The 16825-nt window shown below is 35.8% G+C and overlaps 2 protein-coding genes and 1 pseudogene across 5 annotated transcripts; 1 reads left to right on the top strand and 2 right to left on the bottom strand.

Annotated features, from left to right (window-relative positions):
• Positions 1 to 1719: 1719 nt before the first annotated feature.
• LOC106129191 (polyglutamine-binding protein 1) lies at positions 1720 to 2839 on the bottom strand. The gene has a single exon (XM_013327687.2). The coding sequence runs from the start codon at positions 2698 to 2700 to the stop codon at positions 1843 to 1845; it is 858 nt and encodes a 285-aa protein (XP_013183141.2). The 5' UTR covers positions 2701 to 2839; the 3' UTR covers positions 1720 to 1842.
• Positions 2840 to 5288: 2449 nt separating this feature from the next.
• LOC132902813 (uncharacterized) lies at positions 5289 to 6256 on the top strand (annotated as a pseudogene).
• A 3865-nt stretch (positions 6257 to 10121) lies between these two features.
• On the bottom strand, positions 10122 to 16452 carry LOC106143493 (uncharacterized protein PF3D7_1120600). 4 transcript variants are annotated; one of them, XM_060949147.1, is made up of 6 exons: positions 16248 to 16452; positions 15550 to 15730; positions 13268 to 15094; positions 12660 to 12907; positions 10873 to 11731; positions 10122 to 10511 (listed from the first exon to the last, which is right to left on the bottom strand). In XM_060949147.1, the coding sequence occupies exons 2-6, from the start codon at positions 15725 to 15727 to the stop codon at positions 10465 to 10467; spliced, it is 3159 nt and encodes a 1052-aa protein (XP_060805130.1). In that variant the 5' UTR covers positions 15728 to 15730; positions 16248 to 16452; the 3' UTR covers positions 10122 to 10464. The 4 variants fall into 4 exon arrangements, with proteins under 4 accessions (XP_060805130.1, XP_060805127.1, XP_060805128.1 ...); XM_060949144.1 differs by having other exon boundaries at positions 12660 to 15094; XM_060949145.1 differs by having other exon boundaries at positions 12660 to 15094; positions 15550 to 15727.
• Positions 16453 to 16825: the final 373 nt, after the last annotated feature.

Raw genomic sequence — 16825 nt, 5'->3', positions numbered from 1 at the left:
GTGTGTTTATCAAATCACCTGAATCTTTCCTACCTTTCACTTAAGATGAAATCAAAATTAGTATAATAATAAGATACATACATACATACATAAAATCACGCCTCTTTCCCGGAGGGGTAGGCAGAGACTACCTCTTTCCACTTGCCACGATCTCTGCATACTTCCTTCGCTTCATCCACATTCATAACTCTGACCCTTTACCAGGACGTCCTTAATTTGATCAAGATACGTTGGTCTAGGTCTTCCCACTCCGACCTTTGTAGTAGTAAAGCAGATATACAAGGAGAGTGTGGAATCCTCCACACTCTCCTTGTATATCTGCTTAGTCAACCTGCTTTCATTCATCCTCTCCACATGACCGAACCATCTTAACATACCCTTTTCTATTCCTGTAACTACATCTTCTTTCACATCACAACATTCCCTTATCACGCTGTTCCTTATCCTGTCACTCAATTTCACACCCATCATACTCCTTAACGCTCTCATTTCCACTGCATTTATTCTGCTTTCATGCTTCTTTTGCCATACCCAACTTTCACTCCCATACATTAATGTCGGGACCAATGTGCACAGCCAGTCGAGCCTTTTTGGATAGTTTCTGACTGCCCATAAAGGCATGCAAAGCTCCATTCACCATGTTCCCTGCGTTCACTCTCCTTTCAATATCACTATCATACTTGCCATCTGATGTAAACTTTGATCCTAGATATACAAACTCTTTCACTTGCTCCACTTTTTCTCCTCCAATCAAAATAATACATGCTGTCATTTCTTTCTCCATTTCAAAAACCAGTGTTTTAGTTTTACTTATGTTCATTTTCATTCCTTTCTCTTTTAAAGCTTCATGCATACAGTTTGCCATCTCCTGTAACTCTTCCGCTGATGACGCCAGTATAACCTGATCGTCGGCATAGAGCAGACATTTGACGAGTAACTCATTCATCCTTAATCCACTTTCAGACTCTTTCAAATCTGTCAAACAACTATCCATAAATAGGTTGAACAGCCACGGTGACGCAACACATCCTTGCCTAACGCCTTTCTCAATCTTAAACCACTCAGTGTGCGCTCCGTTTATCCTGACACAAGCACTTGAATCCCCATATAAGGATTTCAGTGCTCGTATTAAGAGACTGCACACTCATAATAAGATTGATACTTACATATAACACTTGATATAGGCTTTTTAACATGGAAGTTTCCAGGATAGGATCAGAGGATAGTCTGGAAAATACTCCAAAAAAAGGCAACATTCAGCTGGAATGTTTTATTCAGTTCAGTGACAAATGCACATCTCCTAAAAGAAACCTTTCCCTTGATAAAATTTTACAATCTACATGGGAATAGAATCAACTGGCACATACTATAGGAAAAGTAAAGGTCTATCACCCATTACACAACCTAGGCTACCTTTATTGTTGGTTAGCATAAAATATTTCCAATTCACATGTAAAAATAGATTTCGAATACCTGATATTTGTAGATTATACAATGGCGTACCAGCTATTAACATTATGACAAAATTAATGCTCAATTTTCATACAAAGTGATACCTCCCAATTATTGCCCATTGGGAATGTTGAAAATGTTTTTTTTTAGATTATGCAATTTAATACAAACTGTCACTACCCAATTAAAGTGCTTCAGGGGCTTCTTACTGATAAACATCTTTCTCATTTATTATTTTTGTTGGGATAGTATGAATTGACAGAAAAATAAACTACTGATGGCTATTTTTATTATTAAATTAACAACAATGCTCAATGTCTTGATCAAATGATAGATAAATAACTTTTAAAAAGTACCTTACAATATATTTCTTGTGTTAATAAGAACAATTTATGGAGATGGGGGCGGGGACTGTTGCTTTTTAGCATTGGCTGCAAGGATAGCACCTGGGGCAGGATATGGCCTCATCTGAAACAGTGGGCCTGACACAGTAGTGTCCACACCAGTCTTCACATGAGAATCTAATCCAGATGACCAGTTCCCTCTGGGTATATCTGAATAGGCTGCAGGATCCATAGGGTCTAAATCATTATCTTTGGTCTTCTGTCTTTTATTATTCCTATCTCTCCTTTGATGTACTTCTCTAATCTTATCCCGCCGATCACGCCTCTTCTCTTTGACAGGCTGTTGAGGTACTTCCTGATCAGACTCCTCACTAGTGTTATCACTTTCATCTCCCTCTTTCAATAACCTTTCTTCACGTAAATGTGCTGCACTTTCAGTAACCACAGACTTAGGATGACCAGGTGGCAACCAGGACACTAAGTTATTTTGAATATTCCAAAAATAGTGTTGCCCAACTCCTTCATCATAAACTTCTTCCCAACCAGGAGGTAGAGGCCACTTTTCTAATACTTTGTTTTTATTTTCCAAATAAGTCTCATTTAGCATCACTTTACCTTGCTTCCATGTTTTAACACAAAATTTTGAGCACTCGTGATAAATGTTATATTTATTTGGACAACCCTTGTGTCCCTTAATCGGATCAACATTGACGCCTTCTATACCGGCCCAAAAGTGTTCCTTATTTCCGGCTTCTTCAGGTTTATTATCGTAATCCTCGGCTATAATCTCTTCATTGGCTGGGACAGGATGACGATCCTGGTTTACGGTATTCTCGTCACTGTTACTTCCTTTAAGGATTCCACGCTTTGCCAACCTTGCAGCTAATGCTGGTGGCAAGGGCATTTTGACAAAAGTAAACTTCTTTATTAAATGTTAACCGTAGAAATGATATTGGATCCTACAACAACTGCACAGATTATTATGGGGTAAATATAGGTACTATCCTCATTGGTTCACCGTTTAGTTCCTTTTTATGCGCAAAGCGCTAATGTCGCAACTGTCACTAGTGATTGCAAGCTAAGCTAAAGTCGATAAGCTAGTGACGTACCAACTCGATATCAAGGAGATGCTGCTAGGGTTTCTTATTTACGTACTTTTATTTTATAAAAATAAAACAAAAATACATTATTTATCTTATCTTATCCTATCTTTAATTGACTATGCAGATGTATGTTACTGTGACTTGAACCAGCAACTTGTCTTAAAGCTGGATAGACTAACCAAATTGCATTCGTTTCATATTTGGTTTACGAAAATATGACCATGTCTCCTCCTTTCGTTCTCAGCTTGGTTGGCTGCCTATTCCTCTTCGTCGCAAAGCTAGAATCCTATCCATGCTGTATACAATTCTCAAGGACCCTTGTGCTCCAGATTATCTTAAATCGAAGTTCCCACTTTTAAGCGCTACACACGCTCGATCTCTTCGCTCTTCTGAAAACCTTCTTCTGGCCACTCCTGCTCACCGCCTGGGATTCATGTCGAATTCATTCCAAGTGCAAGCCATCAGATTGTGGAATTCTCTTCCTGAATCTATTCAGAAGGCGCCTAATAGATTTGCATTCAGGGAGCAAGTCCATGATCTTCTTTTTGACCAGTAGATTTCCTTAAACTTTACACAATCATCCAATGTATGTAGTATATGTATGTTTATTTTATATGGAGTATATATATATATTAGGGTGTCCCAAAAAAATCAAAGTTGTTTTTTTATAACGCATACCCTCTAATTTTGTTTGAATGATGTCAAAACTACCGTATATAAAATTTCATCTACTTAGAACCACGGCAACCCGTGCCGACTTACATCGGGAAATGTGGGTACTTGTTTACTAGGCGCGCGGCAGCGAGCATACTGACATTCATGTGATTACTTGTTTGTTTTATGAGTGAACGCATTGTTTTCTTTCAACCAAGATGTCGATGGAGTTACGCAGTTCAAAAAAGGATATTTTCTTAATAGGGAACGTAAAACATCAAATTACTGGTTCAAAACTTCCCTCAAATGGACAAATACTCGCAGTTCTATTCTACAATATTCGTGAAGTGAATTTAAGTGTAAATGAAAGTGCAAATCTAGCTATTCGTGAGTGCATTATTTGTTGGGAAAAGGCGCGTATTCCAACTAAATCTTTTCCTAACTGCGTTAAGAAATTAGTTAATTTATACCAAGTTTGGAGGGATTTACAAAAAAAAAATCTAAAAAAAAGCAAAATGTGTTTCAGCAGCGTCGACAAGATTTTGTTACGAACTTAGACAACTTATTTGATATTGCACATGTTGATGCGCTTCAATTAATAAAGATTGACGAAGATAGGATCTTCTTACAGCGACAGAGAGAGCCAGGTCGGCCTGGTCACTTAGCTGGAGTAGACAAAAAACTGGCCGAAAAAGAAGAAAAGGCGCGAGTTAGGAGCATTGAAGAGCATAAACGGCGTGCTAAACACTTTTTAACTCTGTTGCCTTCAACTTCATCTCATGTTCCTCAAGAAGATTCGCATCTGATTCTGAAAAAAACAGTACACAAGAAATAATTCCTATATCCGTTGAGAGCACACGACCTGAGTCTAATATTTCTGTAAGGAAAAGTTTCATAACTCCAAAATTGGTTGCTGCATTAGATCGGTGTCAGATAAGTATGAGGAATTCTGTTTATATAATACAAGCAACAATTGAAGCTCTTGGGCATAACATTGACGAATTTCTAATAAGTAAGTCAACAATTTAAAGAGTTCGTACGGAAAAGCGAACAGAGCGCGCAGAAGCAATTGAAGTTGATTTCCAGAACAAGGTACCAGATACTGTAACCGTCCACTGGGATGGGAAGCTGTTGCCCGCTTTAGATTCACGCAAATGTAAAGAAGAACGTCTTCCGATACTTATTACATATGATGATAAAGAACAACTACTTGCTGTACCTAAATAGGACAACTCTTCAGGTCGTGAACAGGCAGAAGCTGTTTGGAATGCTCTTTTAGACTGGAATCTTGAAGACAAAGTGCAGATGCTGTGCTGTGATACTACTGCTTCAAACACAGGTCGCATTAATGGCGCCTGTATGCTCCTGGAACAGAAATAAGACAGGGAAATGCTTACATTTGCATGTCGCCATCATGTATACGAATTAGTATTGAAAGGTGTATTCGAAACTAAAATCAACCAAATTACGACAAGCCCTCACATTCAATTGTTCAAAAAATTCCAAGAAAACAGGAAAAACATAAACTCTGAGAAAATAGAGAGTCATAAAGAAAAGCTTTTTCTTGTCTGAGTGATGCAAATATTATTGAACTGCTAGTGTTTTACCGGAGTGAGTTAACTAAAGATATTGTTAGAGACGACTATCGCGAATTAATAGAGCTTTCAATAAAGTTTCTTGGCGGTGATACAGAAAATAAATTTAAGATACGGCCTGCAGGCGCCAAGCTAGGTGGATGGCAAGAGCTATTTACTCTCTAAAAATATCATTTCTAAGCACGCAATTCAGAATCGCAAAGAAGGAAAAGGAAGCCCTCCTTGACGTCTGCCTATTCATCGTCACATCTTACGTCAAACCCTGGCTGCAATGTATTTTGGCAGTGATTGCTCCTTACCAGGACATGCTTTTTAAAAGCCATGAAGGCTTACGAGGCAATTGACAAAAGTATCTCAAAGGCAGCTTTACAGAAGTTCTGTCAGCACTTGTGGTATTTGACCGACGAGGTGTCTATCTTGTCTCTCGTTGATGATAGTGTAGACCAAGAGACTAATCTAGGTTACTAACTTGTCCAAAACGATTCCATCAGCTCTTGGGAAACGGTACATGCCATCAAAACAAGAACTCTGTGGCCCACTCTATGAAAAAAAACTCGAAGACTTGGTTTCCGCCAAAAGCAAATCTTTGTTCACTCGGCTGAAACTTGACGACAGCTTTTTCAACGAGTCTCCTTCTTTGTGGTCAAATAATGCTTCATTTCAACAAGCTAAAATGAAGGTACAGATCTTAAGAGCAGTAAACGATACCGCCGAAAGAGCAGTCAAGTTGATGCAAGACTTACATGGCTTGATCACTGTCGAAGAGGAGAAGAAACAATTTTTATTACGTTGCGTACAAAAATACAGGCAGATATATCCAGACTGTAAAAAGCAAACTCTGAAAAGGAAATATGAAAAATAAAGCCCTTATTACTATTTACTGATGTTACTATGTTTTATTTATTGAATTGAAATTAAGTTCTTAAATCTCCCTTATCTTCCCTATTTCTCCATACTAGCTTTCAGATTCAAACTTTGAAGCTAAGTCGGCACGGGTTACTATTATCAGATTGCAATAATACTTCATATTTAAGACTTATGGGTCAAATCGAAAAAAAAATAGAGGGTATGCGTACCCAAATTCCCAAAAAAAAAAATCGCCCTTATAGCCTGGGACACCCTAATATATATATATATATATTTAGTCATACTTATGTTTGTAATATATTATATGCAAGTGTATTAAGTAACCTATTATTATTTATATTTATATAATTTTTTATTTTACAGTTATCGCACTACCCGTACATCCATCTCAGTTTGGTCCAAAGGTTCGACTGGCAGAGAATGCCTTGTGGCATTAAGTCCACCTGTTGTACATTTTACGTGCATGAAGTTTAAACAAATAAATAAAAATATTTATCTTCGTAAATCGTTATTTAGAAATAGTTTTAATTTCAAAATAGGATACAAGGTAAGCGTTAAAAAGTCAACGTAACTTAACATCACTTAACTTAGCAAACACCATAAGCGTTTCTCTTGCTTTACTACTTCTGCTTCCGAAATGGTACGATTTGCAAGACATAATAGGCTATTTGACAAAGTTCTAAAAACTATCTTAAGGTATTTGTTTGTTTATAAGGAGCCCTTATATTTTTCTGTCTTTATTTTAGCTGTTTTATTAAAAAATCGAAAAAGAAAATGCAATATTCAAATATGCCGCATAAACGCGACTTTTAGCAATATGGCGGCCATGGCATACAATGACGTAAATTTCGCATAAATATCATACAGAGCTTGTTGGTGTTTCCAATAGGTTTGATTCTCTCTTATTTTATTTAACTCCTGCCACGACATATGTGTGAGAATTATTCAAATAAGTTTCTATAAATGTTGTGCAGTGCCTCAATGCACTAATACAAAAATAAAAACTTCTACGTAACTGTTTTTTTCTGTGCCAATGGAAACAAATCTTGCACTTCATTGTGCAAAAACCAGATTCGCGGCGCAGTTGTACATAGCCAATAGCATTATCGCCATACGTTTCTCTTGCCGACCTGAAAAAGTAAACTGATTTTAAACTAACTATATAAAATGATTGAACTGACATAACCTAAAACTTTTCACACAACTGCAAGAATTACGTATACAAGTTGTGTGTTATTTATATGATTTGCCAATAATAATTTAAGTAGTGATCTAAGATCAATGGTTACCAAGATATACTTACATTGATGTTTTCACATTCCTCAGTTCGGCAATAGCAATATGGCATAGAAATCTGGATTGTCTTTGAAGAAGACGCCAACCGTTATGGTGTCCACTTTTGGTAGGTTTCGACTGCCAGCTTTCTCGAAATTGGTTTCCATTCTTAAATACCTATGTTATCTGAGCAATCCTGAGCGATAAAACACTTATAAAATCTTGAAAAATAATAGCGAACACCAAGGAACGGTGCGATCCACAGTCTGTTTATGCGTAATTTACGTCATAATAATCGTCAAATTTGTAATATTAATTTCGAGGCTATCAATCCCGTTAAATTTAATGATGCTACGATCCCTTACTGCCCCAGCGTAAAAGACCTTGGACTACAGATCGATTCAACTTTTAGCTGGGTTCCTCACGTCACTGAGGTCTGCCGTAGAGTAACTGGTATGCTTCGTTCTCTTTATAGACTAAAGAACTTCCTTCCTCTGAGAACCAAAATCTCCCTCGTCCAATCCTTAGTCATTCCTACTATTGATTATGCCGACGTGTGTTACTGCGATCTTACTCAAGTCCTTCTCATTAAACTCGACAGATTAGCCAACAACTGTATTCGCTTTATTTTTAATATCCGTAAATACGATCATATTTCTTCTTTTCGTTCGCAGTTATCATGGCTTCCTATTCCTGAACGTCGTAAAGCCAGAATTCTTTGTTTGTTGTACTCTCTACTCAATGATGCTCACTCTCCTCTTTACTTAAAATCTAAATTCCCGCTTCTGAGTTCCACCCATTCCCGTTCTCTTCGCTCTTCAGACAACCTGACTCTGCGTACTCCTCTGTTCCGGTCTACTTTTTTGGAGAAATCTTTCCAGGTTCAGGCTATAAGGCTCTGGAATGCTCTTCCTGAAATGATTAGGAGAGCTCCTAGTCGCTCTGCGTTCAAACATGCTGTGAAGGGGTTCTTTCTTCGGCAGATTTATGATGGGTCATCCTAATTATATATTTTATGTATGTATATGTATTTATAGTGTATATTATGTATGTATATCTTGTATGTATATCTTGTATGTATTTACGCATTTTTTTTTTTGTAATGTATGTATTTTGTCAGTATGCATGTGCACTTTATCGCACCACCAACCAAAAGTTTTTTTCTGTTTGGTCAGCTGGTTGACTGGTAGAGAATGCCAAACGGCATTAAGTCCGCCTTTTGTACATTTTTGTTTTTTGTGCAATAAAGTTTAAATAAATAAATAAATAAATAATAGAAATAGCCAATCACGGTCGTTTTTAGTCACGTAACAGCTGCATAAAAAACCCTAATTTTCGGAGACGGATTTTGTTAAAATAATGCAATATTTTTATCTCGCGTTATTACAAATCGCTCCAAAAAAATAATATTAAGACTGATGTGATGACATAAAATAAAAGAAATGTATATTTTTATTAAAGTCAAATAGTCTATTGTGGTCATTCAAATTGTCTTCATGAAATTCAAAACTTTTTTCATTTCATTTGAACCTGTCTCATATAAAGTGCTGAAAATAATTAGTAAGAAGTAAAACATGGAACCGGGTGGGCAGTAAAAGTACCTAACAGATATTAGTGTGTAATAAACTACATACAGACTACATACAAGAAATAATAGATTAATATGAATAATGAAGATAAGTTATGAAGAGACTTATTATTTGTGAGGTATGTTTATTGGCATGCTGTATTTTACTTACAAGAACCCCGTGGTTGATAGTTTTGATTAACGGTTAGGACAGTACCTACCACTTTTCGATTGTCCAGACTGAAAACACGATGATCGCTACTTGTAGATACAGTTTCGTAACTTAACTTAAACTCCAAAGCGAGGATAACATAAAAAAATGATCCATTAGCACTGTGTTGTTACTGAAATCAATTTTTGTGAAAATTTTGTTAACTTTGAACTGGTGTTGTTGACTTGGAGTCGCCATATTTATTTTGAGCGAAAGACTAAAAACATGGCCGTAAATATAGCGGCACAAGCAGCCAATAGGGGCGTGCGATACTAGCGCTATGCGCATACATCGGAAATTGTGTCCCGGGCTTGGCTAGATTCTTTTATTATATCTGTCAAACTGTCAATGACTGACAGGTAAATAAATAAATATAGTTTCTTACCTACATGACACAAGCAAAGGTTAACAACACTAATATTTATTTAGAACCACTGGAAATTTTAAGATTATAATAAAGTCGTAAATAAACATATGTTTTTGCGCTTACATTGCAAACGCTGGCAGAACTCTACGAGATAGATCAAAATAATGTACTTAATGTTGTATACCTGCTATATATAATCCTTATTTAGATAAGGATTGAAAAGCATCAATCCTTACCTAATTAAGTACCTTATATATATTATATATATAAGGTACTTTATTAGATAAGGATTGATTCTTTTTTGCTTAAAATCGCTATATATATATATATATTTTAAATGCAAAATGTAGGTATATATATATATTCCATTTAAAATTGAATAATATTGCCCTTTACAGCATGTAATTTAAATGAATATTTTTGAAGATATGGCAGATTTAAAAAGTAAAATAAATAAGTAAAAATATAAAAAATAAATGCTGTTAACAAGTATACAAAGACATTCTGTAATATATTTCGGTATCAGCTATGCACCCTCGCTAGTCTCACTCTCACCATACATTGTTTTGTTGTAACTCAAATGGTTTAAGCAGCGTTTTCGAGGAAATCTCCCGATGGGAGTAATTTTTATTGACATGTTCAATATCATCAATTTGAACAAAACCTAAACTTGTTATACACTAAAACCTTCAGGGATCACCTTACTTGTTGTTGAAAACTGTATGAATATTCTTCAAGTTCTTTTTGAGTTTATCGCGAACAGACAGAGGCGGCGAGGGTTTTTATAATATGTACAGGTATTTTACAGGGAATTTTATAAAATTCAAGCGCTGTTCTTATGCTCTATTGTAGAAATTAAATATGTCTACAATACAGCATTTAGGTATATTTGCCTATGCCTGATTTCTATCTTAAGATTCTGGTTGACACCCGTAACCATGTAATATAATAAACAAAAATAAAGATATTATTCTTTTTATTTTTCTTTACTTTAATTTGTGCTCTTGACTATTAGTGCTCTTTTCGATATTACGAGTTATTCCAAAGTAGAAAGTACACCAGCACGTTCTTGAATTCTGAAACAAGGTTTTGCAAAATATTTAATTATATTTTTGTATATAGATCTTCCGAATTGCAGCTTCTTATAGCAGAATAGACAGAATCTATCGATACTACGTCACGTTCTGAGTCAAGTCTACATATTAGATAAATTCCTATCCCACGTACGATTAGCTCTACTATGTACATAGAAATAAAACGAGATATAACTAATTATCTAACTACCTAAATACAATACTCTACGTTTGCCAAGGCTCTAAAAATCTACCAAGAACTACCTAGATAGACTTGTACCTAAGCAGAACTAAGCAGTTCATGCGATAGCCTTGATAGAAGGGAAAGATTTATCACCTGATAATAGAAGATGTCTTCACTCACCACTGACGACAGTTGCGTCACTCCGAGATACTTTCGTGGGCAGGACAATGTCGTGAAACTCGCTGGAATGTAATAACTTTGATGTGCTCCTAGAATCGGATAACGAATCTTCAAATGGAGTAACTACATCCATTTCATCTGAATTTTGTTTTATCAAAGAAGGTTTAGTGGTCTTACTAGGTGCAACCGTGTCTACTTCTGAACTTTCTTGATCAACTAGCTTATGAGCTTCGATGACAGTTACAATATTTAAACTATTTGTCGGAGACTTGTCACCACTACCCGGGCGATTGTGCATGTTATCGTTTTTAGACTTATCATTTTCGTGCTGTTCTCTTTCAGTGATTAACATATCTTTTACGGAATCCATATCTTCACTTAGTTTCCCACTATTATTACTAGGTGGTGAAATAGATTGTATGGCATCTTCTCTTTTCAGTTTCCTTCGTTCATTTTTATCGTAACCTAACGGATGTAAATTCAGTGAAGAAGGTGGACTTCCATCTAAAGATAAATCCATCGAGGTTACCATACTTTCATCTCTACTAAGAAAAACTTCACCCTCAGGGACAATGTGAATATTGAGCACCGTTTTATTTTTAGAGTCTATATCCCCATCATCGTGGCCGTCGGAATTGGCAAGTGAGTTTGTTGAAGCTGTTTTATTTGAGTGCAGTTTATTTCTCACTAAAAACCCTCTAACATGGGCTTGAATAGTCGTAGCTGCGCTTGATAAAGTTGAAGAATCGTCAGTAGATAGAGACAATGATTTTTCTTCGTTAACCGTTTGCAATACTGTATCCATTCTACTTATACCTCGTCTTTCCTTATTTATATTTGTTTGAAATTCCAGTTCAACCTGTAAAGTATCAGTAGTTATCTTTTTCATAAAATGTGCTTCAGTACGAAAGATTTATTTTATATAGCTCTTCCTTATACCGATAAGGCTATTCACCAACTTCGGTGTTTTATCTCCTTTCTCTCTCTCTCCTTCTTTTCAGTTTACTTATGTGATAGATAGCGAGGTTATGAGGGTATGACAAGCCTTATCAACATTCATGAATAGCCTGTGCGTCGGTGGTAGAATCAGTAAGGCAACCTGCCCGGTTAAAATACGTGAAGCAGCAAAAAAAGGCACGGCTTCGAATTCCACCCAACCGATGCTCTTACTGTGAGGGAACCTATCGTGAGAAAACCTGCACATTCAGGCAAATGGATGTGTTACCATGCTCTTTAAAGGTTGCCGAGGTCAGATAGGGTGTTAAAACCTGATTTACCCAATCCACGATCCATGGTCAAAGGCATACGCCGGACTCCTCCTATACAGAGTAGTGAGGATGCACGCTAAAATTCGTGATTAGCCCCACTGTAAGTGTAAGCTTTCCTCACGGTTAGCATCACAACCACCAGTTAAACTACCAATGGCTTAACATGCCTTGCAAAATATAGGAATTATTTTAATCACTGCACTATCGAGCATCCCCTGATCAAGATAATATATTTTCGTACTAGAAATAACAAAACATCACTGTTAAGATTAAACTAATTGTTATAATTTTAAGAAATTTGCAAAGTTAATTAAGACTGTATTGATAATTATTTGTTAAATCAAAATGTAACCAAATGTCCTGCTTTTAATATGAAATGACTGTATGCGTCCTTAGGGTAAAATTGCAACACAATATGGTGGTGGTAGTTAGGTAAAGGTAAGTACCACATGAACATTTTTTTGATGGCGATAAACACAACTGAAAAAATAAAATAAACAGTGAATGATGAAACATTACCTTTTTCTGATTATCTTCATCCAATGATATATTCTCATCATTATCATCAAATGTTGAAGCTCTGCTTTTAAATAGAAATGAGCGGAAAACTTTTTGTATGGTGACCGCAGCTGTTTCCAAGTCCATGTCATGATTGTTTAGATTATTGATGAATGCGTCATCAGTCACATCAGAACTGCCTGATTCTATCAGACTGGTATTATCAAATCCATCTGTACTCTCATCAATGCTCATTGATTTTGTCCCACCTGAAAAGTCTGCGGTATTTATGTCATCCACATTTGTTAACATTATATTGGATATAATGAAATCAGTGTCTTTGTCATTCGATAATGTGTGAGTTTGAGGCATCTTTTTGTCTATATCAGCTTGATTGTTTGCAACATACAGTAAAGAAATGGAGGGTGATTCAGATTCGAATGTTTCTAGATTAGTGGTATGAGTTAAAGGTACTTCATTATTTAAAGCTTCAGCTACTTGGCTTATTCTTATTTCTATAATATTTCCTTCATTTGTTTCCTCTAAATCATTGTTAATTTCAAATATATCTACTACATCAACGGATGGATCTCTCGTATTTCCATCCCATAGACAGTTTGATTTATTACCTTTATCATGCGATAAGTTATCAGATTGATTTGTTAATTCGTGGTCTTTTTTTACACTCAAACCAGTTTCGTAGATATTTTCATTAATAAGTTTAGTGTCGCGCAGTATTGGTATTTCAAGATCATCCTTTAATATCTTATCTGAAATATTAACAGGTCCATTGTTTCCTACAATTTGATTGTTTCCTTCCTCAACAGGTAGAACAGTGGTAACACTTCTTTTTTCTTTTTTAATTATATATTCACATTTCGTCTCCTCGATATCAGAATGTTCAAAAACAGGAGCTTGTTGCAGATTTTCCACGGAGTTATCAATCATAGAACTTTCAGTTTGATCATATTTGGATTTTTCATGTTTTGAATCAGCATCTAATTTGATAGCTGATTTATTATTAGTGTCTTTTATTTCAGAATAATATGGAACCTTCATTAGTAAATTTTCTTTTTCTTCGTCTATGAAATCATATTTTCGACCAGTATCATTCAAATCCTCTGTTGCTGCATTTTGGCTTGGACTTTCGTTTATGGTATTAAGGACCCCAATAGCTGTATTGACAAGCCTTCCCATGTCAGCTATGGAATTGGAAGTATGGCATTCTATCTCTTGTTTTGATTTCTCTGAATCAATTTCTAACTCTGCTGTAATTTCTTGATTTGAGTTTTCATCGTCTTCTTTATTTACATGCTTATCGTTTATGTACAAAATGTTTGGTATATCAGCGAAGCCATTTTTAGTTACGTCTAGCTTAATCTCTATTTCTTCAATTGGGATTTTGCTTTCGTTTTGCTCTTCCAACTTTTCAGTGTCTTTAACAGAACTATTATCATGAACAATATCGGATAGCTTAACCACCTGAATTTTGTTGGCATCAAGCATGTCATTATTAATATCTTCAATAGATTTAGAATTATCTGGATCCACGACCTTTTCAGGATGGTTAAAGTTGTGTCTACTTTCAAAACCATTGGTTTTATTCTCCACTTTAAAATTTTGAATATCATGAGCAAATTTTGGAATAGCTGGATTCCCGGTCTTTTCTGTATCATTTATTAAATTTTTGTTATCAACGTTTCCAATGTTATGCAAGTAATCCTCCAGTTCTTCGATTTGAGTATCGTGACCGGTTTCAATCGGAATTGGATCTCTGGTATTTTTTTCATCTTTGAATACCTCTCCATTATCAACATTTTTTATTGTATTATCAGTAATAAATGTATTATTAGTGAATGTATGTTTATTTGGATCCGTGTTATTCTCCTCATCGGATTGCTCATCATTTTTACTGTTATGTAGTTTGCCATCTAATTCCATGATTTGAGTATCATTAATAGATGTTTGCATAACTGAATCTCCAGTGGTTTCTGTATCACTTAATTGCTGATTTAATTCCTCATTTTCATTATCATGTATTTTATCGCGTTTGTCAATGCAAGTTTTATCAATCGTTTGAGACATATCCAAAATCCCGGTCTTTTCTGTATCATCAACGCGTTCTTTATTTTCAACAATATTATTAGTATGTACTTTTTCACTCACTTCAACGTTGTTTGACGAGACATCCCCCGGTTCATGAGATATTTCTATTTCTGGGGTTTTATCTGTGTTTAGGTCAGGATATATTGGAGGCTTCAATATAGATTTAGGTGAAGCTGACTTTATTTTGGTTTCTTCTGTACGTGCCTTATTCTCATGAGCTGGCTGTAGCGGAGGGTTGGTTTTAATTTTCTTTTCTTTTAGATATTTTTTCCAGCGTGCCTCACCCCTCTTTTTAACTTTTTCTTGTGCACGAGCTATTTTTTCTTCTAAAGTTAAAGGTCGTTTGAGAGCTAGAAAAAATAAATTTAGCATTATATTATCAAATAAACTAGCGACCCGCCCTGGCTTCGCACGGGTGCCATGCTGATACCAAATATATTACAGAATGTCTATGTATATTCGTCAACCGCATTTATTTTTTACATTTTTACTTATTTATTTTGACAAACTCCTATAGGGAGTGCCGCCGCAACCGCGATTTATTTATTTTTAAAATCTGCCATATCTTCAAAAATATTCATTTAAATTACATGCTGTAAATGGCAATATTATTCCATATTAAATGCATAATATATTTAAGGTATCTAATTAGATAAGGATTGTTGCTGTATTGCTTAAAATCGCTTCGTAAATAAGCCGTTATTTCTTGTAAAAAGTAAAGGGTAGAAATTGATTATACATAGGATCCTATTAAACAATAAGTACCAAAACTATCAGAATTTGATCTACTCGATGTTTAACTTACAGGGTCCATCTCTTATCTCCAGCAACTTGTGCATATGCCCAGCACAGAATTCGTAAACATCAGTAGGATTGTTCTTCAAAACGTCTCTTGTAAGGTCTTCCATTAGTTCAACGAGGCCTGTCGGCATCTTCGGTGCAGGCGTCGGCCTGACGTAGGTCCGAGAACCTGTTAGCCTCATCTTCTAGAATATTCAAAAATAATATACATACATACATAAAATCACGCCTCTTTCCCGGAGGGGTTGGCAGAGACAAAATTAATATCATTATCTGAAACTGTTCTCAGACGATCATTGCTTTATTCAACGACATATTTCGTTCTATACGTATTCAACCGATTGGACTGGTCATTTTATAACCAGTCGTCGACAAAACAGTCGAACCATTCGTAGGCCAAACGAAGAACAGATTCAGACTCGGGCTTAAGAAATATTTTTATTAACAAAAATAATTCCAAAGTACCCGAAACCGCCGAGCTTTCATGAAGAGTTATGAATATGGATGAAGCGAAGGAAGTATGCAGAGATCGTGGCAAGTGGAAAGATGTAGTCTCTGCCTACCGCTCCGGGAAAGAGGCGTGATTTTATGTATGTATGTAATTCTCTTCCTCCAAGTAATCTCGGTTACTCTATGGAGAGGAGCCCAGGGTGCGCCTAGTGTGAGTAGTTAATTAAAATAATATATTTAAGTAAAACTTACGTTGATCGTGTACTGCTTTTGTTTGTACCACTTCTAACAACGTATTAAAGGAATTTGTGGTCGTCTACCAACCTAAGCGTTCAAGGCAGTTATGCAAAAAAGGGTGTGGTAGGGCTAAGTCCGGTGGTGTTTGGCGACAGTCACCATGGCGATGCGCCAACTTGAACTTGGTGCGTTGCCGGGTATCGATCACACGCTGCAGGTTAATGCTCCCTCTGTTTACAGCCAGCTGGGTTCGAGGTTATCGAGCTTATTTTAAGACATTTTGCCTTTCCAATGTCTAGGTCTAACAGCTAATATAGCATTATTAACTTAGCCATCACCGCTGTCATAAAAAACAAGAATACTTTCAAATAAGCTTGATAATAACGATTAACATCTCATTTATATACTAACTACCAATTTGATATTGTTTTACTACATACAAAAACAACATTAACACTACTTACATGTTTTTCAATGCTAATTTTGGATAGGTAATCAACTTCCTTAGATATTTTTTAAATAATATTTCTTTTTTAAGATTAAATTCAAAACATGGCGGGAAAAGTACAGCTTAAATTCTTTTAAGTCTTCTT

This window comes from Amyelois transitella, chromosome 18 (genome assembly GCF_032362555.1).
Source record: "Amyelois transitella isolate CPQ chromosome 18, ilAmyTran1.1, whole genome shotgun sequence".
NCBI lineage: Eukaryota > Metazoa > Arthropoda > Insecta > Lepidoptera > Pyralidae > Amyelois > Amyelois transitella.
This window is presented reverse-complemented; position numbering and strand designations above follow the sequence as displayed.